This window comes from Aspergillus fumigatus, chromosome 5 (genome assembly GCF_000002655.1).
Source record: "Aspergillus fumigatus Af293 chromosome 5, whole genome shotgun sequence".
NCBI lineage: Eukaryota > Fungi > Ascomycota > Eurotiomycetes > Eurotiales > Aspergillaceae > Aspergillus > Aspergillus fumigatus.
The window spans coordinates 1,392,244-1,417,427 of NC_007198.1; the positions used below are offsets into that span (position 1 = coordinate 1,392,244).

General features: G+C 48.1%; 7 protein-coding genes across 7 annotated transcripts; 3 read left to right on the forward strand and 4 right to left on the reverse strand.

The window, feature by feature from the left end:
• Window positions 1-98: 98 nt before the first annotated feature.
• AFUA_5G05930 (rRNA-binding ribosome biosynthesis protein RPF1) lies at window positions 99-1,376 on the forward strand (the record flags this gene model as incomplete). Its single annotated transcript, XM_748946.1, has 1 exon — window positions 99-1,376. One exon carries the CDS (start codon window positions 99-101, stop codon window positions 1,374-1,376), a length of 1,278 nt encoding a protein of 425 aa, XP_754039.1.
• A 400-nt stretch (window positions 1,377-1,776) lies between these two features.
• AFUA_5G05940 (aminoacyl-tRNA hydrolase) lies at window positions 1,777-3,125 on the forward strand. Its single transcript, XM_748945.2, has 3 exons — window positions 1,777-1,985; window positions 2,094-3,007; window positions 3,103-3,125. Exon 2 carries the CDS (start codon window positions 2,170-2,172, stop codon window positions 2,938-2,940), a length of 771 nt encoding a protein of 256 aa, XP_754038.1. The 5' UTR covers window positions 1,777-1,985; window positions 2,094-2,169; the 3' UTR covers window positions 2,941-3,007; window positions 3,103-3,125.
• A 177-nt stretch (window positions 3,126-3,302) lies between these two features.
• AFUA_5G05950 (amphiphysin-like protein RVS161) lies at window positions 3,303-4,728 on the reverse strand (the record flags this gene model as incomplete). Its single annotated transcript, XM_748944.2, has 6 exons — window positions 4,450-4,728; window positions 4,325-4,375; window positions 4,174-4,219; window positions 4,039-4,112; window positions 3,821-3,968; window positions 3,303-3,756 (listed from the first exon to the last, which is right to left on the reverse strand). The coding sequence occupies exons 1-6, from the start codon at window positions 4,460-4,462 to the stop codon at window positions 3,303-3,305; spliced, it is 786 nt and encodes a 261-aa protein (XP_754037.1). The 5' UTR covers window positions 4,463-4,728.
• A 605-nt stretch (window positions 4,729-5,333) lies between these two features.
• Window positions 5,334-8,085, reverse strand: AFUA_5G05960 (serine/threonine protein kinase SAT4; the record flags this gene model as incomplete). Its single annotated transcript, XM_748943.2, has 1 exon — window positions 5,334-8,085. The coding sequence occupies one exon, from the start codon at window positions 8,083-8,085 to the stop codon at window positions 6,451-6,453; it is 1,635 nt and encodes a 544-aa protein (XP_754036.1). The 3' UTR covers window positions 5,334-6,450.
• A 5,913-nt stretch (window positions 8,086-13,998) lies between these two features.
• AFUA_5G05970 (TRAPP subunit BET5) lies at window positions 13,999-15,979 on the reverse strand. Its single transcript, XM_748942.2, has 5 exons — window positions 15,823-15,979; window positions 15,546-15,756; window positions 15,329-15,474; window positions 15,176-15,264; window positions 13,999-15,093 (listed from the first exon to the last, which is right to left on the reverse strand). Exons 1-5 carry the CDS (start codon window positions 15,857-15,859, stop codon window positions 15,076-15,078), a joined length of 501 nt encoding a protein of 166 aa, XP_754035.2. The 5' UTR covers window positions 15,860-15,979; the 3' UTR covers window positions 13,999-15,075.
• Window positions 15,980-16,428: 449 nt separating this feature from the next.
• Window positions 16,429-19,011, forward strand: AFUA_5G05980 (serine/threonine-protein kinase; the record flags this gene model as incomplete). Its single annotated transcript, XM_077804762.1, has 6 exons — window positions 16,429-16,466; window positions 16,589-16,655; window positions 16,714-16,863; window positions 16,947-17,741; window positions 17,798-17,935; window positions 17,998-19,011. 6 exons carry the CDS (start codon window positions 16,429-16,431, stop codon window positions 19,009-19,011), a joined length of 2,202 nt encoding a protein of 733 aa, XP_077660900.1.
• A 1,622-nt stretch (window positions 19,012-20,633) lies between these two features.
• AFUA_5G05990 (putative AT DNA binding protein) lies at window positions 20,634-24,837 on the reverse strand (the record flags this gene model as incomplete). The annotated part of the gene is made up of 5 exons (XM_748940.2): window positions 24,240-24,837; window positions 21,643-24,005; window positions 21,433-21,547; window positions 20,841-21,285; window positions 20,634-20,802 (listed from the first exon to the last, which is right to left on the reverse strand). The coding sequence occupies exons 2-5, from the start codon at window positions 21,682-21,684 to the stop codon at window positions 20,634-20,636; spliced, it is 771 nt and encodes a 256-aa protein (XP_754033.2). The 5' UTR covers window positions 21,685-24,005; window positions 24,240-24,837.
• Window positions 24,838-25,184: the final 347 nt, after the last annotated feature.

A 25,184-nucleotide genomic window follows, 5' to 3' on the forward strand; every position in this document is an offset into this window, starting at 1 on the left:
GTCCGTCAAAATTATTCTGATTATTTGCATCTCTCCCGCATCCGAGCTGTTAGAACAATATCACCGAGGTTGGGCTGTTTTGCGTTTTCGGGGTCAAGATGGGTTCCAAAAAGTCGCAGTCGAAGCCTCCCCCTAGCGCTGCTCTGGATTATAAACCTGCGAACAAATTGAGGCGTCAAATGCTTCATGTCAAGCGCAAGCGGGCTAAGGACTCGGAGCGACGAGCAGAACGATTTGGAAGAAAAAAGGAAGAAGCCAAAAACCCGAAATTGAAGGAGGAGCGTCTCAAGCGAAATATTCCGCTGACTCTGGATCGGAAACGTGTCTGGGACGAGGCCGATAGTGACGTTGAAGATGCCCTCGGCCTCAGCGTTGACGTCGAGCGCATCAAGCGACAGAAGAAAGAAGAGGAGGACGAACTCAACAGGCCTTTGGACGATAAAGACTCGGGTTCGGACGAATCTGAAGATGATGTCGACAGCATGCTAGCCACCAGCGACGAGGAAGAGGACGGAGATGAGAAGGCTAAGAAGGATGATAACCGGGGTCGCAAAAAGTCCTCCCTTCCATCTGCTACAGAACGAGCAACCTCTCCGAGCCAGTCGACTCGGAGTACGAACCTCAACCTAGCGCCAGAGGCACTCGCTGCCAAATTTCCTACGTTGTTCCCTTCAGAGCCTCATCCGACACCCAAGATCCTCATCACCACCTCGCTCAACTCTACCCTCCATAACGAGGCCAGATCCCTTACCGATCTGTTTCCTAACAGCGTTTATATCCGTCGTACGGCCCATCGCTATTCCCACAAGTTCTCCATCCGCGAGATTGCTGCCTTCGCGTCGAATCGGAACTATACCAGCGTCGTGGTTCTCCAGGAGGATCAGAAACGACCTTCCGGTCTGACGATCGTCCACCTACCTCAGGGTCCCACCTTCCATTTTACTATTAGCAGATGGATAGAAGGCAAGAAGCTTCCGGGACATGGAAATGCCACCGAGCACCGGCCGGAACTAATCCTCAACAACTTCCGGACTCCTCTTGGTCTACTTACGGCCCATCTCTTCCGGAGCATGTTCCCACCACAACCGGACCTAGAAGGACGTCAAGTTGTCACAATTCACAACCAAAGAGACTACCTATTTCTCCGGCGTCATCGTTATGTGTTCCGTGAGAAGCGCGAGACTGAAAAGAGTGTCGTTGGTACAGACGGCAAAGAGATCAAGGGTGTGGAAGGCATTCGCGCCGGCCTTCAAGAGCTTGGTCCCGCAATAAACTTCAAGCTGCGGCGAGTTGACAAAGGAATTCAGCGTGCTAGCGGACAGGAGTGGGAGTGGAAAGGAGGCATGGAAAAACAGCGTACTAAGTTCCAGCTGTAGCATGCTCTCATCCCCTTTTATACCTTTTGTTATGTGTCTGATTGCATCATTGGGTTTGCATGGAGTTTAGCTTTCAAGAATGGGTCTTTGGATGGCTTTTTCACGTGCGGTTATAGTTTCTTCATGACTGTCCAGATCCTTATACCATCTGTAGATAATGTACTGAAAACCACTATTCTATCAAAGTGGTGTTTGGGCCAAATGGTGGCATCTCATCTACTCTCAAATGCACACATGCGATTGATCAATAGATAAGATGCTCAAATACAACAATCTGTAATCCATACAGGGACACTGGGATCTACCCCAAGCTGACATAAGTCGACCGAGTCAAACAATCGCCTGAAAAATATTTCCTTGACTCAAGAATGAGATCCAATGATCTTTGTACGACTAACAACATCAACCGTGAGACGCTCATGAATTCAGAATCTTCCCACGGACGCACAGAGTATGTACCTCTCTACCGTGAAGGTCCCCACAGTGATGATGGCGATCTCCCGCTCCACAAAAAATCAATATTCTTTCATGTCCAATAACCAGCGACGAATTTATGCAATTGAGCTCCTGGTTCGCTCATTGCATTACCTGATTTGGCTCTCTTCTAAGGTACATATTTACACAAAATTGAGTCCTCCAATATTCCTCTCCACCTGGTTCTACCGGAAGCAAGCCCACCCAAATTAACAGCTCTTGCTGCGAACCTGCAAAATCAAGCATCCTGAAGCCTTCACAAGTACCAATAGCCACACCAACAACCATTATCGCCTGAGCCCGTGTTACCTGCATCGCAATGGCAGCCGAGGGCCCAGTCCTCAAGACCCCCCGCCGGTTCCTGTTCATCGCCTCACTAGGCAACATGCGTCTGTACCGGCAAACACGGCACAGCGCCGGACATATCCTCCTCGATGCGCTTGTCCCCCTCCTCCCCAGTCGAGCCCCTCTGGTGTCCTCCAGACAGCCATCCGCCGGTCCCATCTTCTACAAAACATGGTACAGCCCATCGTACATGAACGAATCCGGGCCGAAGTTGGTCCGACAGCTCAGTAGCTGGTTATCAACAACACAATTTGAGGTATTAGGGCGAGTGGTCCGCCAAGGGGACGTCGCATTGCCCGCGAACTTCGGCGATGCCTCTGGAGCGAATGCCGAATGGCAGCTCCGGGGGGTAGATCCCCGCTCGCTGAAGAGTTTCCGACCGACGCTGGTGATTTTGCATGATGAACTGGAAGCGCCGCTGGGCAAGGTGAGGGTGAAGAGGGGCGGGCCTGAGAAGGCAAGTCTGCGGGGTCACCGTGGGTTGATCAGTGTCATGGAGAGTCTGCGCGGCAAGGGCCTATATCCGCCGCGGACAGGACAGGCGGCGCAAGGAGCAAATGCTGGTCTGTCCATTCTGCGTGTAGGCGTGGGCATTGGCCGTCCGTCGACACGAACCCGCAATGATGTTGCGGACTATGTCCTGACTGAGATGAATGCCTCCGAACTGGCTGCAGTCCGTGCAGCTGCGGTCCCAGTCTTGGACATTTTGGCAGATGAGCTCTATCGAGAATCTAACGATGACTGAAAAATATCCAGCGGGGAGTCTCAGTCTGTGCAGTACGATATTACGATCCTAGACAGATACCCATCTTGTGAGCACCTTTTTCGTTGCCACATCGCATTCGCCTCCAAGACGTTCCCATTGTGGAAAGCCTTGACTAACAAATTCACGATTCTGACGATAAAGGCAATCAAACGGAGCAACACAGAATGTCATCGCACGGGATTGATTGGTAAATATAGTGTATACAAACTTTGCATAGCCCAACAAGTGGGATAGAAGAGTAAGAATATCCTTGAAAGTAAAGACGCAGGTGCGAGTCAGACCAGCAAAGCGCAAAAATGGCAAAGAGTATGAAGAGGAAAGACAAAACGGCCCCCTGATAATCATACAGTCCCCGCTATACTCAGGTCCCGAATCTCTTGCAGAACTTCTTCTACCCTGTTATCCAAATCGCCGCGGGCGTATTGATCTCTTGTCTCGGCGTCGAGATATTGCTGCACCTGAGCCATGCGTGAATACGCTTCGGCGCAAAACCGTAGTTGAATTTTGACCAAGGCTTCGAAACTGGGGTCCAAATAGGGCACACGCAGATCGATGAGCTGTGGAAGTTCCGTGAACAGCTGCTCGTTAAGCTGCTCGTATGCTTGCTTGGCCATCTCAGTCTCCTTCTCCGCGCGGGGCAGCTTGGTGGCATCCTTGTCTGGCTTTTCCACCAACTTCTTCACTTTCGCTCTCATGGCGTCGTAGTCCAGCAATTTGTGGTTCCGCTTCTTAATGCACTCGTTGATATCGGGGAAGTACGCACAGAAGCGCGAAATGGGGTCTAGTACGGTTGTTCTGTCAAGCGGATCAACTAGCGTCAACGTTTACCTGCAGTAAGTATGATCATCCACAGTCGTACCTGTACGGCCCGTCCAATGCCTTGATCGTCTCGGCGTCCAAGTCCTCCACAGCTTGCTTGTAGCTTCTGCTCACACCATCCCGAGTACCCGCCTCGCCGTAGAATGCATCAATCGTCTCCGCAATGCGCATCTGAGAGGCCGTCATTGCTTGCAAGCGTGTCTCGGTCAGCACAATGCCCCGCCATATAAACGGTAGTGTTTCGAAAAATTGGCACACCTCGTAACGAATCCAGGTATCCCTTTGCTTCCTTCTGCAATCGATTTGCCGCAGCCTCCATAGTCCGATATCGTCTGGAAAGCGAAATGTCGATCAGTAGTGATCCCAAGTATGCATATCCAAACCAGCTCATACCGCTCCTCAATTTCATAGTCCCGGTCGTTCGTTCTCTCGACATGTCCTGTAAGGATTGAAGGTCAGATGCTAGTCCTTGTGATATATCACCGACGCATTCTTCTCGACGGAAGCTTTGCAGCCTTTTTTGAACAGTTGCGGGGAATCATACCTGTTTTCATCATCACCTGCGTTGTCGCACGGTTGACATTTTTCTTGAAACCTACAATGCGACGTGCCCATGTTAGCGTGTGTTGAGCAAAGAATTCACTTGAAGAGGAATGGAAAATCGCGAACCTGCCCAAGACATGATGTTGGTGTAGGCAGAAACGGGGAGGCGGAAGCGAGCGAGAGTAGAGGATCGAGTTAAGGAGAAAGAAGGAAGAAAGAGAAATAGGATTAGCAAAGAGTCTTTGTTTGAAACAAGAGGGAGAAGAATAAGAGCTTCAATCGTCGATAATAAGATTGCACAATGTTTACAGCGAAGGTCGATCGTCGCAGGGCTGGACCTGGATAAGATGCCCAAATGCGGGACAATGATGATGGCTTCAGGATGGTTCCAGGGTGGCTGTGTGTGGCTGTGGGCATTTATTTTACCTGACAGAATACGGATGCCTGTTTCTTACAGCGCTGGTGCTCGACGTACTCGTTGACGAATGTTATATGGTAAATTACGTTTTTGTACCTACCATAGTACCTAGGTAGGTAGTTTCTATTGGTAACCGACCCAACGGTATGGAACAGTAAAGTACTGCACGGATTCCATCATACGCCATGCCATCTCCATATACTACCTCAGAGTCAACGATTTGAAGATGATGTCGACTGGAAAATTTAGACTCAATATGGGCCTCTGCATGATGGTTTTAAGAGTATGTGTATGCCATTTGATGGCGTACATTCTCCAACTCAAAGCTCGGTAGACTTGCCGGATGAACTTGATCAAGTAGCACAGCAGATCCACGGAGACCGTTCATGACTCCGATGGTAAATTTTATCCCACTTTTTCCTGTTCTTTCTCCCTCCCATGGCACAGGCGGAACCTCGATCAGCATACTGCAAGGTCATACTCAGGCGACAACGAACAAGGAGGAAGGTAAATCTGCATTCACTTTCGATTATATAGAATATCTCGCGATATGCTCGGGTATCGGCGAGCATGCGAATAGCTAAATGAACGTCTTGTGGGTAAGTTGAAGTGGCTCAGTGATTGAAGAAGCCAGTATGAGCAGATCTTTCGTCTGCTATACCATGTTGTCAGACTAGAGGAAAGTATACCATTTCGGTCCTGAGGTAATGCGGCTTGGGACCCAACGAAAGACAACTTAAGGCTCATAAGCCTTAGATATCCTTCCAAACGACCTGATGCTATGTCGTATAATTAAGCGAAGGAAAACGATGATAATTGTGGGTTGAGGCATGGAAAAAGACAATTTTTATTTTTCATTGCGTGACGAGTGCTTTGCAGCGTTCAATCTATGGAAGACAGAGACCCCAATGACATAGTGTACATACCCGGGTGAGTATAAACCAGACCTACCTAGTCAGCCCGCCTCCCAGTATACCTCATCATAGAAATACAGATCGAAATGAAAAATAGCAAATGAATAACTCGGAAGAGCCAAACCGCGTCCTGATAAGCCAGAGTAAAATCAATGCACAAATAAGACCCGCTGAGTTCATGCAAAACCCATGGAGAATCCCAGTCATAATACCTCGGGAAAATATATGAAAGGCGCAAGAGAGGAAATAGAAAATGTGAAAGAGTCGGAACAGGAGGGGGGGGGAAGAGGGGAAAGAAGAAGAGCAAGAGATAAGCCAGCCAGTAGAATTCTTCGTCAGCTGAAACAGAAGGCAGTCGACATGAGGAAGTCATTAGAGTTTGTAGAGCTGATATCAGAGCTCATCCGTGAGGTAGAAGAATGAGTATGAAGTAAAATATGACAATAAGCTCAATGGTCATGACCGTTCGTTGCAATGGCATCAATTCATGACGATGAAGACTAAGCCCATAAGCTAGTAGCAAGGAAAAGAGCAACACAAAATATATGCGCCGGTAAAGGAAAACAAAAATACCTCCTTCTACAGATCTAGTCAAAGGAGGACAACCGCCTGGAACGGGGAAAACATGAACCACCCTGTTTTGCATATGGACACAGGAGGCAATTGTGAAGCACATTTGCGAAGGGAGGACAAGCCCAGGCAAATACCACGTAATATGTCCGAGACAATGCCTCCCCAGATGTGCAAAAATCAGCCCTTTGACCCGCGCGGATCAGATAACATGCCAGCTCGTCATCAGAACCCTTCCTCGCCGGCCTTACACAGCTTAATCTCGCGGACCCACTCAGATTTAAGGACCTGTGAGGCGTTGATACGGCGGGAAGGGTTGGGGTCAAGGATGGAATAGATCACATTGCGACAACGGGCCTGAGAAAATGTAAGCGCTGGAGACCCTCTGAGGCAACCTCGATGAGTTCTTACCCGATGCAAAGTTTCAATGGGAGCATAACCATCCTCGTGCTTGCGGCCTTCCAGATAACGCTGGTAAAATTCGTCCTCATCCTTGCGGGCGACTCTCCACAGGTGCCTTCCTGTCCTCATAGCCATGTAGATGACACCTGTAGCCCAGACATCAACAGCCCTCGGATCAAATTCCTTTTCAACGTATTCCTCAGGCGCAATGTATGGAGCAGACCCGCAGAGACCCGCAGTCATGTGCGCTTCCTTCTCCCACGCCATACGGAAACACTCGCCATTCCCGAAGTCTGTAATTTTGAGTGCCCCGTGAGTGGTCAGGAGAAGATTCTCTGGTTTGAGGTCACGATGAGCGACGCCCATTTCGTGCATGTATTCTACACCACGCATGAGCTGTTTGAAGAAACAATCGGCCTCGGCAACTTCCAGCTTGCCAGCGGCCAACACGAGTGTGTAGAGATCTCCGCCGGCACAGTATTCCATGACCTCACAATAGTCGCCTTTGGCGTCCTGTAACAGATCGAGGGTGTGAATAACATTGGGGTGGCGGAGGGACGAAGAAATGCAGAATTCTGAGGTCAACCGTTTCTGGTATTTTTTGGCAGTCTCCTGCGGCCGACGGCGAAATTCTTTGACAGCATAGAGCTGCTCAACTCTGGAGTCCTTCGGGTCCACTTTATGAGAAATCCGGACAATGCCAAAGGCGCCACGTCCAACGATCTCTTGACATTTGCCATATTTGTCAACGAGAGAGGCCGTGGCGTTGGGCCCTCCCTTCTTGTCGGCGGCCAATTTGTCACGCTCAGTTTTGAATTGGTCGATCCAAGTAGACATTAGTGACAATTGCTGGTCATCTACGTGGTCGTCCTTTTTTCTACTACCACCACCCAGCATGTCTCGCAGAAGGTCGGTCAGCTTCTCCTGCCGTCTTGCACTCTTGAGATGATGACAGTGTGTGCCATCTGGGAACATTTCAAATCGCTTGTGAACGATAGAACCTTCCCTTTGGTCTTTTCCATTTGTAGGCTTCGTCTTCTTTTCTTTTTCGTTGTCACCTTTCGTCGACGTCTGTCGCGAGGGAGCTCGAGATGAAGGTCTTGATGTGGGTCTAGATGGCGCTGCGCTACCATTTGTAGGAGCGTTTATGCTTTCCGTACTGCTGTCTGAAGAGTCTCGAGCGGGATCTGGTTCTCTGCTCTCCTTGGGTTCCTTTGACGGCATTTTCCCAGTATTTGAGAACATGCGGGTGAGGCGATTTGCCACAGTAGCTCTTGTAGTTGTCGCCTTTACGGGCTGGGGATGTACGGGGAGTACATCCCCGTTCGCGGCGGACAGATTCATGCCCGCTAGAGCTCGTGTTACCTGAGACTCTCCATCTCGAGGATCATTCGAAGTATGTGATGCTGCCGCGGATGAGACTGAGGAAGGTACAGGTGAAACAGATTGCGGAGTCATGTGCAGTGAAGGGAGTGGCTATGTGCGAACGGAGGACAATAGGAACAGAAGTCGCCCCCGTTGCGAGTGGGAGGACAAGCGCCTACAGCACGAAGCTGAAGATGCCAAAGTTTAAAACTTTGGAAGATGTAAGATTTGGATGTAGGTAGATAGAAAGGAGAAAGAAGGAGAAGAAGGGCGGCGTGTGAGGGAGAAAAAAGTGCGGCGGCCAGTGGTGGCCTGAGGCGACGGTCAACCGAGAAAGTGTAAAAAACGGAAATGTGACGAAAGTGACTTTTTTGTAGTGGAGGCCGGGTGGGAGAGTTCGGCACAAAGAACCTCCCCAAACAGGGAGGTCAACGAAAAGAGAAAGGAATAAGAAGAGGGAAAAGGAGATAGGCACTGCGCAAGTAAGCACGGAATGAACCGGTGAGACAATAAAATAAAAACCAACTCTGTAATGTATTCGAGTGCGCTGCCTTGCAGTATTTTAGGGGAAAGAAGACGGTGTAGCAAATTTACACAGGGGAAGATGGAACGCCGTTGCCTACGGGGAGGAGAGGTTGAAATAGTGCTGTTGCTGTAGTAGTAGGTGGTGGTACGTCGCAGTTAGAGGAGCAGATGGGTGGGTGCGGTTCCTACAAGGTCATGGAAGTCTCCAGCAGGGAACAGCCAGTACAAATTTTGCTTGAAAATCCTCTATGGTTTTGACTGTCCTCTCTTATTTCCATTTTTATGTTCGGTGGTAAACTGGTCGATGGCCATTCCTACACGCTGTACTACCTGCAGTTAGACTCGAACTAGATAATGAGGCAAACCACCCCAACATCTGTAAGCAACGTATCCCACTGAAAATAATTCCCTTCATGGAAAATTACGGTGCAACAGGTAAAGGCACCTACTACCTTATTCCTTGACTAAACTCAGGGTGCCGGACAGTACGCAAGAACCTACCATACTGAGAGGTACTGATCCAGGTTCCGCTTTACCTCTATTTGCATTTCGCAGTGCTTAAACGCAAGTACCTGGGTAGGTTACCATGCCTGTCGTGCCTTACGACAAGTGTAATAGTGATAATTCTATATCCGCAAATATGATACCGAGCAATACCTTCTGTAGGTAAGGTAGGTACACATGAGATGACGTTGTTACCTCGGTACGATGGAAAAAGTTGTGGTACCTGTTATTGATGGCGGCAGATACCTAACCATTAACAAATGCGTGTCCTCATTTAGTCAGTTGTGTCAATCAGGACTTAGCAGATGACATATATGACATACTAGATAGCGAATAGCATGGAAATATAAAGATCAATTCGGAGCCAGAGGATAGCCATCACCTTCAGGCTTGAAAACGTGTACCAGGTATGGAGAAGGTAAATACTAGTATTATTAAGACCCTATATGGAAAGTGGCGCAGAAAAGTGCATGATTACCAATACCTGACAATATGGCTGGCTATTTCCACAAGGCCCCGCCTCATCATCAAAATCTTGGAATCCATGGGACTTGGTGTGTTACTGCAGTCATGAATGTTTAACATTAATGGGGATCAGATTAATTTAACATTAACGTCCTTATGTTTCAAATGCCCTTTTGCCAGAGAGTTTACTAGATTACACTCTTACTCGTGTAATATCAATGTTAAGATGGACTGAATGGCAAAAGTGTGAAACACCGCCGTAACGTATCTCTAAGATTCTGATAGCAAAAATGCAAAAATGCACCAAGCATAGTAAATATCATCCAGCATGCTTTTCCTTCCCTTTTGGAAAGTCAGCAGGATGACGCTAGTTCCTCATTCTCATTCAGCTTCATGCTTGGTGCCAGATTGCTGATTATCGCTTGATCTCACAAGAATTGGTAATATTGCTCCGAGTGACGTTGTGTTTACCGGAAAGAGGCAATAACAGGCAACAAAATTGAGGCTGTGCATTCTCCCTGCTCATGCATACTGTATGTGATCTGATCATACTTTAATATTATTATTAATTACCCCCGCACGTCAGTACCACGACCCGGTGCTTGAGTGGCTTTTCTCTAGGACAATTGGATCAGTAGATGCTCTCAAGTGTCAATTAGCATCATCAGCTAGCAAGCTGTGGCGGGTAGTCCTCCCCTCCTGGACCAATCTCAAAAGCCTTGTCTTCTCCACTAACATTACTTGAAAGGTCAATATCTCTGAGAAAGTCAAGACACGATGAGGGGTCGAACTGTAAAGATATCTGATTTCCGCTTTTTCGGACGGATATCATAGTGTCTCCCATTGTATGGAAGCCGAGGATTGACTCGCAGCGGAGGGCCATCTGCCAGTCAAGCACTATTTTCAGCAAGAATTGTTAAACCGACCGCCTTGATCTTTTTCTTGCACAAAGCAGCTCCACATTAGATGATTCTGATAATACCTTCATGCCTCTGCGGTCTCCGCGGCCTCCGGACTGCACTGTCAATTCTGTATGCATATAGGGCTGGGGTCAACCTAAATAAGTACGAGCCATCAGTCAAACTGACAAGCGGATGGAGTATGGATGGGTGAATGAACAGCTGTCCCATCCACAAGGGAATTTGGAAACATTATCCACGAGGCCTTTACTTCTGTAATGCAAGGGTAAGCCACGGAGTAGTTAGCTAGTTAGCTACTATTGATCTGGTCAAACAAGATCCGACAGAACAATGGAAATCCCCACGATTGCGAAAGATAATCAGCCAATGGATCCCAGTACTGATTGAAAGCTCTTTCCACCGGCTGTTCTTGAAGTCAGAGAGTTTTGATCAACAACGCCCAAGGAGCCCACATTCTGGTGTACATGACTTCGTGATCTGATCATGGGCGATCTGTGTACAAAGCTAACCTAGGATATCCGCCATCATCTCCTCCAGTCATTTCCATCATGCATGTCTCTCGTTTTGGTTACGCTGTGAAGATCTTAGCTGCGTGGGATCAGCACACAGCGGCTCCGAAGATTGAAAGGGAGTGAGAGATACTAGATTGTTAAATGGTATTATTGCACGAAGTGGTAACCTGATTTTTTACGCATTATTGTTATACTCCTAAGCTGAAACAACCAACCCAAAGACGGCTCGAACAAGAGCCAGTTCCCGCTTATACCCTCGAGCCTAAGCAATCGTCAAGCTCTGGCAAGATAGACCCCACGCCATGCTGCAATCATCTGCACTTTTTCACTTCCCACATCTAGCAGCTACCAAAGACATGCTGTCTTCTTGGCGCATCATCAAGCCGTAAGCACATTGAAATGGTGGCCGTTCAGTAGGTGCAGGATGAAACGAGGGATTTTCAGGGCCAATCAGAACAAGTGTGATAAACTAGTCTGATCGCACCAATTAGACACCAGTTTACGGAGCATATTATTGTCGATTGAAAGCAATGTATTGCGCAACGCTGAAGGGAGCCGGTGATGAGGGGCACATGTAGTCAGCTCATCTAGGATGGTCTTACAAAAACACTGTCTTTTCTTGGTCATCCCACCGAAGCATGGGCAGGTTGACTATGTAGAATTATTTTTGGCTACCAGATAAGCCTACGAGACCTGTTATAGCTGGCTAAACTCTGCACTCTGGAGTAGTGGAAGGAACGTAGGCTTATTGCTCAGAAAAGAAAAAAGCGCCTTTGACGTGATGGAAACTGTCTGCAACATTAGGAGACTTCTGTATAAGTGAAATATCTGGAGTTGTGGGTGAGTGGCGAACCGGGCTAGCTCCCAATTGACTAAGTTGCAGAGCAGGATTCTGTCAGCTGGAAGATTCAATGTTCAATGTAATGCCAGGGAACAGAAATGCTATCGATGACCGGCGAACACCCATGTATTTGCACCTAATCAATCTTCCTAGGTGCCACAGAGCGTCCATGAAGTAAGTGCCGAAATCTCGGACTGTTACTTGCTGTCAGGGACATTGCTCGGACTTCTTAACAAAAAAGATTGATGGTAGCCGCATTGAGGACCTGTTGAGACTTGAAGCGATTCTGTGAACGCTGACGGCGGATTGCTTCTAGTTAGACGTCTCGTGCGGCATGGCAAGCTGCTGCAAAGAATTCAATCTCTTCCTCCGAACTTGCGTGGAGCCCCCCTGAGTTAGAAAGGTTCTTGTGAGTCGGATCTTCCTTAACGAATGCTCGTTGCCTCTATGATGAGGCAGTCCCCCAGAAATGAGCTGATATACACGCTCCAAGTTTTCCCCTGCTATGTTAGGCCATAACATGGGACAATAATAGCTTCGGCGAAGAAATACAGCGTGATCGAGACGGGAAGTATTCCGGAGAACGGGATGCAAGAACATGGGTGATCCATTAATTTTTCCTCCGAGTAAACTGTCCAGGGTTCAGAGTTCGGCTCTGGTGCACAACCATCGAAGGTTGAGCTGGGATCAGTGGATATTCTGGCTTGTCATGCCGGGATTTCAAGGAGACAGTCCACATTTTCTACGTACCGCTACCGCGACATGGCCATCCTATGACCGACAGGTAATTGCCTGGTGTACCTACTATCGTTGACCGCTACTCCAGGCAGGTGAAGCATGGCTGTTGCAGCAACAGCAGGTAACACTGAGTGGTCGCGAGGATCGCTCAGCTCAGCCCGTGGAGCTGTATGAAAAATGTACGATCAAATACACCCTGTCCAGAGACCCCTCGCGATAATACATTTTTCTCCCATGCTCATCAAAGCCATTTCGTCCAGTATCACTCCACGACAATCTTTAGGAAGGAAAATGAACGGAAACCACGTGCTCTTCCTGTTCGAGCTACCCGCAGATACGAATATCTACGAAGAGTTTAAAGAAAACATCTTATTATTATTGCCATGTGGTAAAGTTAGTATTATGCTGTTAACTACTCCGTACTCAGTACTTCAGGATGTTGTACTCCGTAATCACGAAGTTCAAGCCACAAGACAGCCACCGTAAGGTACCTAATTTCAGGTCTGTAAGAACAAGCGTTTGTGGTTTGTACTACTACTTCAGTAGATAGACATATCCCCAGGCTCCATTGAAGGACTAAACCTGCTTAAAGGACTAGACTTTCTAACTTCGCCAAAATAATAGACAACCCCTTCATCATTCGTCGTTGTAATCGTCCCCATCTGTAGGTGCCCTGTACGGATTACTTATGATTCCTGTCAAGGGTTAACCCTCATGTACGGAGCAACTTGAGAACCATCGGTACCTTAGTACGTATGATCGGGAGGCACTCCGAGAAAACCACAAACCCTGGATCAAGCCACTCTCACCATCCAATGATCAGTACCATTAAGTGTGTCCATGTTTGCTAGAGTTATTAATATTCCCTATTGCAAAGATGAAAAGTATCTACCAAAGTTACGGTACCTTAGGTACCTAAGTACTTCATGTCAGTACCTTTAACTGCAGTACCCATGTATCTTACAGATTAATAGATTTTACTGCCGAGTGTGTAATTTCCCACATCAATGCGTTGGTAACAAGCTTCCGTTGCTCCATTTGCATTTGGCCTTCTGAAGAAGCTTAACCTGGTCTGGCTAGCCCCGGATTTGGTTGGTGGAACAAGAGCCAGCACGAGCCATTCATTATTTTTACGTAGGTGTTCAAATGGCGGTATCAATGGTACTTTACTTGACCAAGTATGGACGCAAGTCGTATCCATTGTTAAAAACATACTGTTTTGCCGACCAACTCGCATGTCTGCTGCATGCATGCTGCATACTGTAGAGTGCAGACAGGTTGATGTTTCAATTTCGTCACTGGTCAAGCATATCTCAGCTCCAGTGCTCCGTCAGACGAGTGTATGCATAGAGTTTGAGTTATTAAATCAATCAATGCCATCCACAGGTTCCTATACAGCGTACACCATTGGCGGATGAGCGAATTATGAGCACTAATCATTAGTATGGATGCTCTTGCATTATTGGCACTGCAGCCTCCATACCAGACTTGAGATACAAACAAGACACCTGAGCTGCATTGCAGTGGCTAATATGAAATACTCTTCCTGGGATGACAGCAGGTGCTTCTGCACTTTCTCTTAGACCTTTCGCTAATCCAAACAAAGCCAGAATCGGTATGAGGGATTATGAGAACCTATCAGCATGTAAGAGGAATCATATCTTGCTGCCCTTAAGGGTAGTTTTCACAACGATGGGTTCCAATGTCATTTGGATCTACATAATGCTTGTTCCTCAATTCCTTCTCTTTGGCAAGAGTAGAGATCCAGTCTGAACCTATCCATCCCCTCTCAGCGACTTGTGTCTAACAGATTCATTCTCGACTGCACTCCAACAGCGTTTTCATAATTTCCTCGGTTCACGTGAATGAGCCCTAACAGTACTATCTTGGCGTATGGTCTCTCGAAAGATCCCATGCCTGGTCCGAACTCGCCATATCGCCGCTACAATGTTCTGAGAAGGCAACGGCATGACAGAAGGGTTGTTCTTGAGGCCAATTGGCGTGGGCTACGTCATTGAGTCACGGCGAGCAGTCCCAGAAAACGGGCGCGCGACCATTTCCAGAATACCCCTTTAAATGCGATCTTCCGGGACGCTCGAAAGACACAAGGCGGTCGAAAAGTGCATTCAACAACAGATAGCAAGCATAAAGCCATGTTCGACCACGGGGAGAGCATGGGTTGTCGCCGCAGCAATTGAAAGGCCAACTGTCGGCTGGAGCTGTATATACGACTCCTCGGCCGGTAGTGACGGTGGCGAGACCACGGATGGTTTCAATCTCATGCCGTGATGGCCCTTGGAAGAAAACGGTTCCCGTTTGCTGGGGCCTCCTTACGCTCGCAAGTGTGGAATGGTCTAGCAAGGGTCGTGTTCGATTGCAGAGACAGAAGGCAAACTCCGACCTCGTATTTCACGTAAGCCTGCCAACAGGATCGATACATGACCGGATATTCCGATCCTTCAGAGTATAACAACGACGGTCGGTAACTCTGATTAAGTTCAATGATGAATAAGGCGTCCAGCATCATAAGAGGGTTACGTATAAAGATATTTGCCGTTCTGTCCATCGGGTAGCGCCTCTAGGATAGCACTCGAGTCTATAGATAGGTAAGACAACGTCTCAAAGAGAATATGGAAACCTCGCGTCGGCTCAATAATTGCAAGGCTGACAGTACTCACCACAAATTGCTCGAGGGACTCTTCGAAAAGTTCATTATTCACACCCACCCCTCCCGGATGTTCGACAGGTGACAGAGGATTTTTGACAACTAATAATGATCAAATCGTCAGAAATAGTTGAAACAATATCGATGCTGACCACGAATCACGTACCGTACTCGACATAAAGATTGATATAAATCTGCTGTAAAGCAACTCGCATGCTCGGACTCTTGACATCCGTGAGCATGACAAACTTGATATTCGTGGGAGTTTCGTAGTAGTGAAGCTTGTATTGGCTGGTGCGATAAGTGACGAAGCTGGGTGAACAAGTATTCGTCAGTTACGAGTTCGGAATTCGATAGAAGCAGCTCAATAAGTATATTCTCACCTGTCATCCTCACCTCCCAACTTGCGCACCATGTTTCGAAGGGAGAAAACAGTACCGAAAATCAGCTTCGCATCGTCGTCGGTCGTCCGCGCAGGTTGGCCAAAAACAGAGGGGATACCATTCTGAGTAGCGACCTCAGAAGTTGGTCGCGATGATTTACCGACTATCGAGGCCGGACGGGGAAGCCATCGCCTCTTATAGATGCACTCGGCTACAAGCGTGCAAAGGGGCTGATCAGCTATTGTTTTTGTTTACAACAGGAAGGGGAGATTAATACCGTGGCGGTCGAAGATATAGAACGAATAGACGACCATTTCACCGGATGAGTATCGACAACGACGACCAGAATACCGAGAGAGCAAGAGAATGAAGCAGATATCAAGCCGTGGCGATTAACTAAACAACGGTGGTGAGTAACAATCAGAGCGGTTCAATTAGGCTCGTTGAGACAAGAATGCTCGTGGGCGGTGAGAAACCACTTCCCCTCTCTCTCAAAGTGGTGTCAACTCGCCAACCCTTTCACTCCCTCATCCCACTCGAATAATATCATCACATTTTACCCCGTATTGTGGAAAGATAGCCTGATGGGTGATATTTAACAATTTGGCCATATTTCTTCTTTTTTCGTGGACCTTTAGTTACTCTCGTTTTGGTCCCTCATTGACCTGTCGTCGGAACGTACAACTCTTCCCCGATATTCCCCACATTCCGCTTAGGCATCCAGGTTTATTACCAGTGCAATAACACTCAGCATTTTACACTGAAAGGAATACAATTCTGTTAGACATATTTTATTCACACTCCATTGACTTCTGAAGACTTTGAGGTCCATTCGATGGCCGACCAAATTGCTGCACCCAAGCACGATGATATACTCAACACCATGAATAAACATCCCAAACCTAAGCCTAGCCGTTACGCGTGAGTCGAACTATATACTCCCGGCTTCGTCATTCATTCTCAGATGCCACTGTGCTCGGTTATCCTGCATATTTTCTCAATCAAGTCGCAAGTGTTCATTGCTGAATAGATCCTGGCATTAGTTCCACGCCTTCTGAAAGCCCGCAGCGGCATTATCGCCGAAATCCGAAAGCCCGACGTCCAGTGAAGGTTATTATCACTCGATCACATTTTTGCTGCGTCCGATTAACTTATACATTGGAGGCAGGAAACCCTGAATGCTCGCTCCGAGTATACGACAAGCCAAGATGATGGGACTGCCGAACACAGGATCAATCAATATGTTATAAAGCAGGAGATTGGCAGAGGATCGTTCGGCGCAGTTCACCTCGCAGTGGATCAATATGGGAATGAATTTGTATGGCGACTGTCCTTCTGACGCGTAAGCCGGTTTGCTGTATGTGAGATGAACGCTATGCTAACAATATGTGTTTTCCACAGGCCGTCAAGGAGTTCTCTAAATCACGACTAAGGAAACGCGCCCAATCACATCTTCTCCGCAGACCTCGAGGACCTAAACGACCGTCAGATGGCTTCAATTCTCCTCTACATCGTCATCCGTCGGGGACTGAGGACGAGCACGGCAAGAACCCACTCTATCTCATCAAGGAAGAGATCGCCATCATGAAGAAGCTGAATCACAACAACCTGGTGTCTTTGATTGAAGTTTTAGATGACCCCACAGAGGACTCCCTATATATGGTAATGGAAATGTGTAAAAAGGGTGTGATCATGAAGGTTGGACTGGAAGAAAGGGCTGACCCTTACAGCGATGAACAATGTCGCTGCTGGTTCCGCGACTTGATTTTGGGAATTGAATATTTACATGGCCAGGGTATCGTGCATCGAGATATCAAGCCAGACAACTGTTTATTGACGAATGATGACGTTCTCAAGATTGTTGATTTTGGAGTATCCGAGATGTTCGAGAAGGATTCGGATATGTTCACAGCCAAATCGGCTGGCTCGCCTGCCTTTCTTCCACCGGAGCTGTGTGTGGTAAAGCATGGCGATGTCTCGGGAAGAGCAGCAGATATCTGGTCTATGGGCGTTACTCTCTACTGTCTCCGCTATGGTAGGCTGCCATTTGAGAAGCAAAGCATCTTCGAACTCTATGAAGCCATCAGAAACGACCCCGTGGTATGCGAAGAGGAAACGGATGATAATTTCAAAGACTTGATATTGCGGATACTGGAGAAGGATCCAAGCAAAAGAATCACAATGAGAGAGTTGCGAGTGAGTTGTTTTCTGCCGTATATTAACAGCAACACGCGTCTCATGTAATAGTCCAGGCACATCCCTGGGTGACAAGAAACGGTTCCGACCTTCTCTTGCCTGAGGAGGAGAATATTGCGGAGATAGTGGAGCCCCCAACTGAGGAGGAAATGAATACCGCTATAACAAGGAATGTGGGCCACATCATGGCTGTGGTATGCCTTTGTGCCCTGACGCCACTCGGTCTTCCTAGGAATCAGCTGACACAAAATTGCAGATGAAAGCTGCGAAACGCTTCAAACGGCTTCTAGGGCCAGCTAAAGCCGAGCCGGTGATGCAAAGTATACTCGGCCAGGAGTATGAGAGTCGTTTCGTGGAGCCGCCGCTCGCGATGGAACCGGAAGAGAGCGTCTCGTCCAGTGATATTCTCATGGGTAACAGAAGCCAGAGTGTAACTTCATACAATAGAAAGCCCTTGGAACGTGAGGAGGTTCTGAAAGGCTATCATCAGAAGTACGAAAAATCACCCGAAATTAGTGATTCAGCCGGCAAGTATACTACTCAACAAGATCTTCTGCTAAGCATCTCAACCGAACGTTCCGTGGGCATTACACCGGAAAGGCAAGATTCAAGCTCTATCACCAGCTACAAGCCTTGCACCAAGTTGGTCGACGATCTACAGGCGAATTTCTCTCGTCAGTCCCCTTCTCCCCAGACAACACTGTCGCGGGCCAGTTCGGCTACAACAAAGCGCAGCGTCGAGGGTACTAGGGGCCACGCGCGGGATCCTTTAGAAGAGGCATTCCCATACCTCTTTATTGGTCCTTCCACCTACACGGGGTCTGATCCGGAAGATATCGATATGGAGCGCAACGCCGACCAATCGGAAACTTTTCGGTCAGACGAGCCCCTAGAGACGAGTCTAGCAGGGGATGAGGTTATCCCTATAGTGAGCGAGTCACCAGGTGCTGCTGATTTCGACATTTATGAAACAGCGTATCGACAGGAGATCGCTCGAATTCGCAAACTCACTCTGGCTCGTGAAGGTACTCTACCCAAAGTGTACTTAACTCGGCGCGTTGAAGACAAAGATGAGGTCTTAAGACTTGTCGAGGACAGGTCTCTTGACACGAACTACGAAACTGCTGCTCGCGAAGCAGATACAGTTATTGGTGAGAAGATCATGGCGCCATCCAGCCCGCGCTCTGGAGTGAGCATGATAAAAACTCAGCTGGATGGCCAACTCAAGTTGACAGCAAATGAAGCCCATGTTCAACAAAGACTCGAATGACGCGGCGGGAAATGACCCTGGCCTACAAGGAATTGCACAGCCAGCTCTAAACGAGGAGACATCAACTGCACCTGCCACCACGCCAGACACGAGCCTGACGCTACCACTGAATCGACGGCTACGGGAGACTTGTTGACGTCGTCGCCGGAAAATGCGAAAACCAAGTTGAAGAACCTCTTCGATCGTGTGAGGGGCAATCACAGTCCTTGGGAAATCAAAGATTGAGTTGTCGAGTCCGACTACAATCGGCGCCGTCGGAAGGCTGTCCTTCGATGTGGTACTCCACTAAACATATTTCTCTACGCCACTATTTGTGTTGGGATGGATGATCTATTGCCGGACATATGGCCTATAGCTATCAACCTCTCTGGTATGCACGGAATCTTCACATAAGTAGTTCTACCAGGTTGGTCCCTAGAAAAAAATATAGCAAACTTTCAAAAAAATGGTTCGACATAAAACAGGTGAATATGCCTGTGATGTTGACATTAGTTATTATACATGCAAGGGCATCAGGCCCATCCGGGTGAACACATAAGACCTACTTAAAAAAAGAGGGAGGAGGGGGGAAAAAATGGGGGGGTAGGGAGGTGGACGAGGAAAAGGAGGAACGATGACGAAAGGCAATGAAGAACATGAAAGATAGTGGCACTATGCAGCCGTGGCCGTTGATTGATTGGTCGTACATGTCGATCTTTGAATGGAAAGATAGGGGAGGTGCTATAGAGAGAAAGAGATATGCAATAACGACCGCACGCAAGGAAAGGAACTTCGTTGTCATAAACACACTGGCTCGTTCAACATGGCTGCGTACAATAGGACTCATTTTGTATGAGACAAAGTATGTTCGAGGCCGAGGCGGAGGCTTGACCGATCTTGCTTCTGCTGCGTAAGACAATGAGTATCGTGGTGCGTATATGTATTCATCGGATTAGGTAAGTCAGACAACATCTGTCAGAGAAAGTGATAAGACCTGTGTGCTTCGGCTGCTCAACGCGCGAACGTATCAACTTGTTGATTTGAGGCCGTTGCTGATCGTGAGCAATCAAAATTCGTCGAAAAAGAAAACAACACTGGGCTTGGTAAAGGAAAAAGCAAAGGTTGCATCGAATATGCCGTTAGTCGTAGCACTCATCGCAAGTTGTCTTCTCAACTGGTTCGTGATGAGTGAGAACCCAACCCATGCTATCTATCGCTCAAAACTGAGGAGTTCGTATCGTTCATCGTAAGCAGCCATGGCTTTTGAAGATAAGAGGGAACTGATATGGTTACAACAAAGAAAGAGAGGAAGAGACAGAAGGAGAAAGGAAGAGACAAGACCGTCGTGCACTCCTTCTTCAGCCAGGTGATGTCACTCGGGTTTTCTTTCGGCTAGAGTGGTAGCAGGTAATTCGGGAGTAGGCAATGCAGGCGCTTCTGGTCGTCTGCTTGCAGGATCGGTCAGGATACGTCGACTGCCGTCTCCAAAGGAGAACCTTTCTGAGGGACGAGGCTCAAATGGTCTCTCCCCAGGATCCATTCGCGCCACCGACTCTGCGTGGCTCATTTGTAACGGTTGGGGTGAAGGTAGAGTCTGCCGTGGGTCGGTTGGTCTTGGAAGTTCTCTTATTATCGGTCCGGTGTCACGAGTCGGTGCCCCTCTTGCTCGTCCATCGTCGATAGGTGCCATGAGTGTGACTGGCCTCCCAGGAGGGGGTGCATAGCGTAGCTCCGGATTTTGGACTTCCAGGGGCCGGAGACCCGCCTGAGGTGTAAACGAAGTTCCTGAAGACATAACGTCTGGCGGGTTGGCTGGTGTTGAAGGAGCTTTCAGCCTATGAGGCCCCGACCTTCGGGGAGGAGGGTATGCTTCGCCTCGAGCCTCGGCAGCCGCCTTGCGTCGCTCCGCTTCGGCTTTGCTTGGCCGGCCTCGTTTCCGGGGCGGCTCACCTTTGGTCGTGGTACTTTCCAAGCTCGGAGAGAGGAGCGCAGAAGCGCTGCTCTCGCTGCTGTAAGAGGCCGTGCTGGCAGCTGGCCGAGGCTGGATAGCGCGTGGGGCAAGAGGCTGTTTGTCCAAGAGGAAAAGCGGCCGTTTTCGCATGTGACTGGCCTCGGGTCGAACTGCTGTGGGTGCAGATAACTCATGACGGGGCGGTGGAAACGGTACCAGACCCGGATTGACAGGGACAGACATCTGTGGCTGTTGCAGCTGTTGCTGTTGCTGTTGCTGCTGCTGCTGCTGCTGCTCTTGGCACATAGTGTGAAAAGCGAACTGACAGGAATTCAGGGAACGGCCTGGACCAAAGTAGATTAGCAGAAGCCAGGCTGAACCATTCACTCTGACCTTGACGAAAACCTCAACACGGTGCAAATACGACATGAGACGTACGCACCCAAAAGATGAAAACACGGGAGACAAGCAGAGGGCCGGCATATCTATACCTGTTGGAAGAGGAATATCCGTCCAGCTTGGAATAATATGGAAATCTTTAATCAATTGGACCAGGCGGCTGGAAGGGACTCCTGCCTTCTTGAGAATCTCGGTAAGTAGAGCGTACTGGAGACACAGTCAGTACGACAGGATATGTGAACAATGGAAACCGCATGCAGTGTCTTGATGAATGCTTGACGATGGAAGGAGTCTGGTCTTACCCTCTCCTCTTCGGTCCATGGCCTTTCCGATATATTCGACATATCCCGTTGTTCATGGAAGCAACTTTAGCTGGCTTCCTCTCCCTCACAATCCGTCAACAAACGAAGCCAGGATAGCGTTCGCTTCAGTGTAAGTGGAGCCCCAACCTAGAGAATGGCGCGACGCGCGACTACGGGTTCAACAGTCTCGAGAGTAGAACAGCAAACCAAACCCGAAGAAACACACACAAACAAAAAAGGTAAGAGAGATACTAACAGGAAACAAATCTAGAAGATGGCAGAAGTGAAACAACCACAGAGCCTCCCAAGCGGAACAATGCGTCTACAGGGGCGTAAGTACAAACAAACACGTGTTTTTCTAAAACCAAATCAGGAACTGGGTTAAGAGAGCAGCAAATGCCGACAAAGGAAACTGCTGAAGGTGATGAAGATCAAAAACTGCGGAAGATGGACATAGGTCGGTACTTCGAATAGAAGGCATGAAGTTCAGACTCGCGTCCGCTAATAGACTGGACAGATCTCGATATATGAGGCGACGGCCGAATGACGCAAGGAGCAAAGGATATATCGAGGAATCCTGGAGACAAAGGCAGATTGGCAACTTGGGATGCTAGATATATCGCCAGTCGCAGCGAGAATGGTCCAATTCGCTCGAATGGGGAAGAGACTATCGAAAACGAACGTAAAGAAATAAAAGAGAGGAGATGGATAACGACAGTAACGAGGGCGACAGCGACAACAAAACAATGGGGTTGAATCGTGCTGTGGCCACCGGATAGGAGATGTCAAGAGGGCCTATCGTCGTCGACGATCGACTGGATATCTGGAACAAAACAGTCTTAATGATGCATGTCGTAAGAAGGACGAGTAGTTTCAACCAGAGAGTAAGGAAATATGACAGGGAAAGTCAATGAATGGGAAAAGGGGGGAAATGGGTCGAAAGAAAGTCAATCAGACAGCAGGAAGCAGACAAAAATAAATCAGTCCGATTTATTTCTGCCCTGGAAATATTTTCTGACCAAACGGACTTTTCATTCGGGACAGCGCAGAAGACAGTGCAGATGCACCAGCATGCGGCCGGTTAGCAGTAAGGAAAGCTGCAGGGACTTTTTTTTTTCTCTCTCTTAGTTTTGCTGCGCTTGTCCTCTGAAAAGCGGCGAGATGGAGCCACAGTAAGTAGATAGTAAAGAGAAATTCCTGGACCAGCGAAATCAAAGCATATCTAATGTTTGCGGGACCAGCCAGCCGGGGGTGGATAGTATTGAACCATGCCCTACCTAGAAGAGCATAGTGTTTCAGAAACGATTGTTTCAGATGATTCCAAGCGTCAAAACTGTCGCGAGTGCGGAAAGGAGGATGCCATGGGATACATCAATGTGCAGCGCACCAGACATGGCCCCTCAGCTTCCTGGCCCGAATGAGACTAGGATGATCACGGGAAAAGAGACGTATAAAGTCATTCACTGTTTGAACGCACAGTGATCAAAGGGCGACAAGGACCTGGACGGTTTTGGGAAGAGGGCAGGGGTAGAAACGGCCAGCCAGACCCGCATTTGAAGGCGCGATGCAACAGCAGCCTCAGCCTACTGCTGTACTCCCGCACCCCGGAGGCGGCAAAGTCAAAAAAGAAAAGAAAACACAAAAGGCAACAGAATGAAAACAAAAGTAGCAGATTTGACCATGATAAAGAAGAAGAACTGGCATGAGAAAAGGGGATCATGTCAAATACAAAGAAACTGTAGGTAAACCTCAACTGTCCTACTTCTAGCTATACAGGTGCCATGACTTGGAACAAAGGATTCTAGTAAGAGAGCAGCGCGTTCCAGCATGAGAGTCATGAACGCTAGACAATGATTGATAGGTGGACATTGCGCCCCAAGATATTGGGTCAACGGACTAGACTCCATAGGTTGTTCAGGACTGGAAGCTTGAGGAGCGAGGTTCGGGGGCTAGCTCCCAGCTGCAGGAAGTAGCGCGGTCGATCCATCCCGGAAGACAGCACCTCATCGCCCTGTAACTAACAATATGTTGTGCTCCGTCGAGCGGTCCATGATAACCTAACAGCTGTGACAGGTCCTGGCGAAGACAACAAACAATGGGTGCGCTGTACATTGATTCAAATAAGAATTGCGGCATCTTCAAGCCAATATAGTGTAGTGGAGAAAACCATCCAGAGACCAGCATGCCAGACAACAAATGGTGTGAATGGAGGTTAGGATGGTGAAAACGGTGCTGGGAGAAGTGGGGTAGACTGTTTTAACAGCAGTAGTATTCTGGAGGCTGGGGACGAATTCGATTGATAGGATATTGATGACATCCTGCAAGAATCGAACCGACATTCGAGCACAGCAATCCATCGGAACCTGCGATCAATCAGAAAGAGACTCATACGTTGGCCCACATTGGTTACTTTGTCAACAAGCTTAGGAGCATGCATAAAGTATAGAGTGTGGGATTATCACAAACAGTCATAAAATAGCAGATTAAGCGGGCAAATGAAAACGAGAGGGAGGAAACGGCCAATAATGATAAGGTATGAGATGAGGAAAAGACTCGCCAATAAAGGAACAAGGTCAAGGAGATATAATGGCGCAAACCTTGGTCGAACGCTGTCAATAACGAGTGGAATTTGACACCGCTGCATTCCCTTCATTGATCACTATAAATTGTAAATGTACCGCATCGTTGTCCTAAGAGACTCGTAGCATGATCAACCCAGCCAATGTCAGCTCGGATTCTTGTTTAGTGGTAAATCTACAGAGTACTACTCTGTAAGAGATTGAAGCACGGAGTAAGTATGCGCCAGATTTGTTCTTGGACACGACGAAATTCGAGCAGCCAAATCAGAAAGGACGTATCCGTATTACTTGCATCTTAGCAAGCATTGAATCCCATTGAATCCATCGCATTGGATCGATAACAGGATAGTTTCATGCACGAGAATCAGCGGCGTGCAGGAGAGACAACGCCCCGCCGGTTTGAATCAACCGGCAGAAGTGTACTCCGTAGTTCAACATGGCAGTTTCGGGCATTCTGCATGGACCACTTGTCAATGAATGACCTCCTTTTTCCGCTTCACCATTGATTGTGGAAGAAAAACCTTCATAGAGGCTGTTTCTTCGATGATCAGTGTGACTTGGCATAGTCAGTCCTCAACACAAACAGTAGGAGTGCTCTGAGACTGGACGGAGAGAGTAATAAAGGGAGGTGTAGCAGCCATGAGATCCTACCTAGGTAGGCAGGTAAAAGTTAATTTACCAGTTTTTACCTGTTCTTACAGGGTATGACTGTATCTAGGTAAGGTACTGTCATGAGAGAGAATGCAAACATGGGAAATATCGCTTACTAAGCACTAATGCTCTTTCTTCATTACGGCCTCTCACTCCTGGATGTGATTAACCTATCAACTATCCATAGCTATCAGTATAAGATTCCGGGCCTCTTCCATCAAACCTGTCAAGTAAATCATCAGTACCAATGATGATAAGGTAATGAACGAAGAATTCACTGCATGGGTCCAAGACTCCAGGTTTCTAGGACCA

What these genes read in the sequence shown, in the direction of transcription:
- AFUA_5G05940 (XM_748945.2), top strand. Translation starts at nt 2,170, where the DNA reads ATGGCAGCCGAGGGCCCAGTCCTCAAGACCCCCCGCCGGTTCCTGTTC.
- AFUA_5G05970 (XM_748942.2), bottom strand. Translation starts at nt 15,859, where the DNA reads ATGGTCGTCTATTCGTTCTATATCTTCGACCGCCACG. An exon ending in CTATATCTTCGACCGCCACG is followed by an intron (nt 15,757 to 15,822) that starts GTATTAATCTCC and finishes GCACGCTTGTAG; the next exon opens with CCGAGTGCATCTATAAGAGG. An exon ending in CAATCTTTATGTCGAGTACG is followed by an intron (nt 15,265 to 15,328) that starts GTACGTGATTCG and finishes GATCATTATTAG; the next exon opens with TTGTCAAAAATCCTCTGTCA.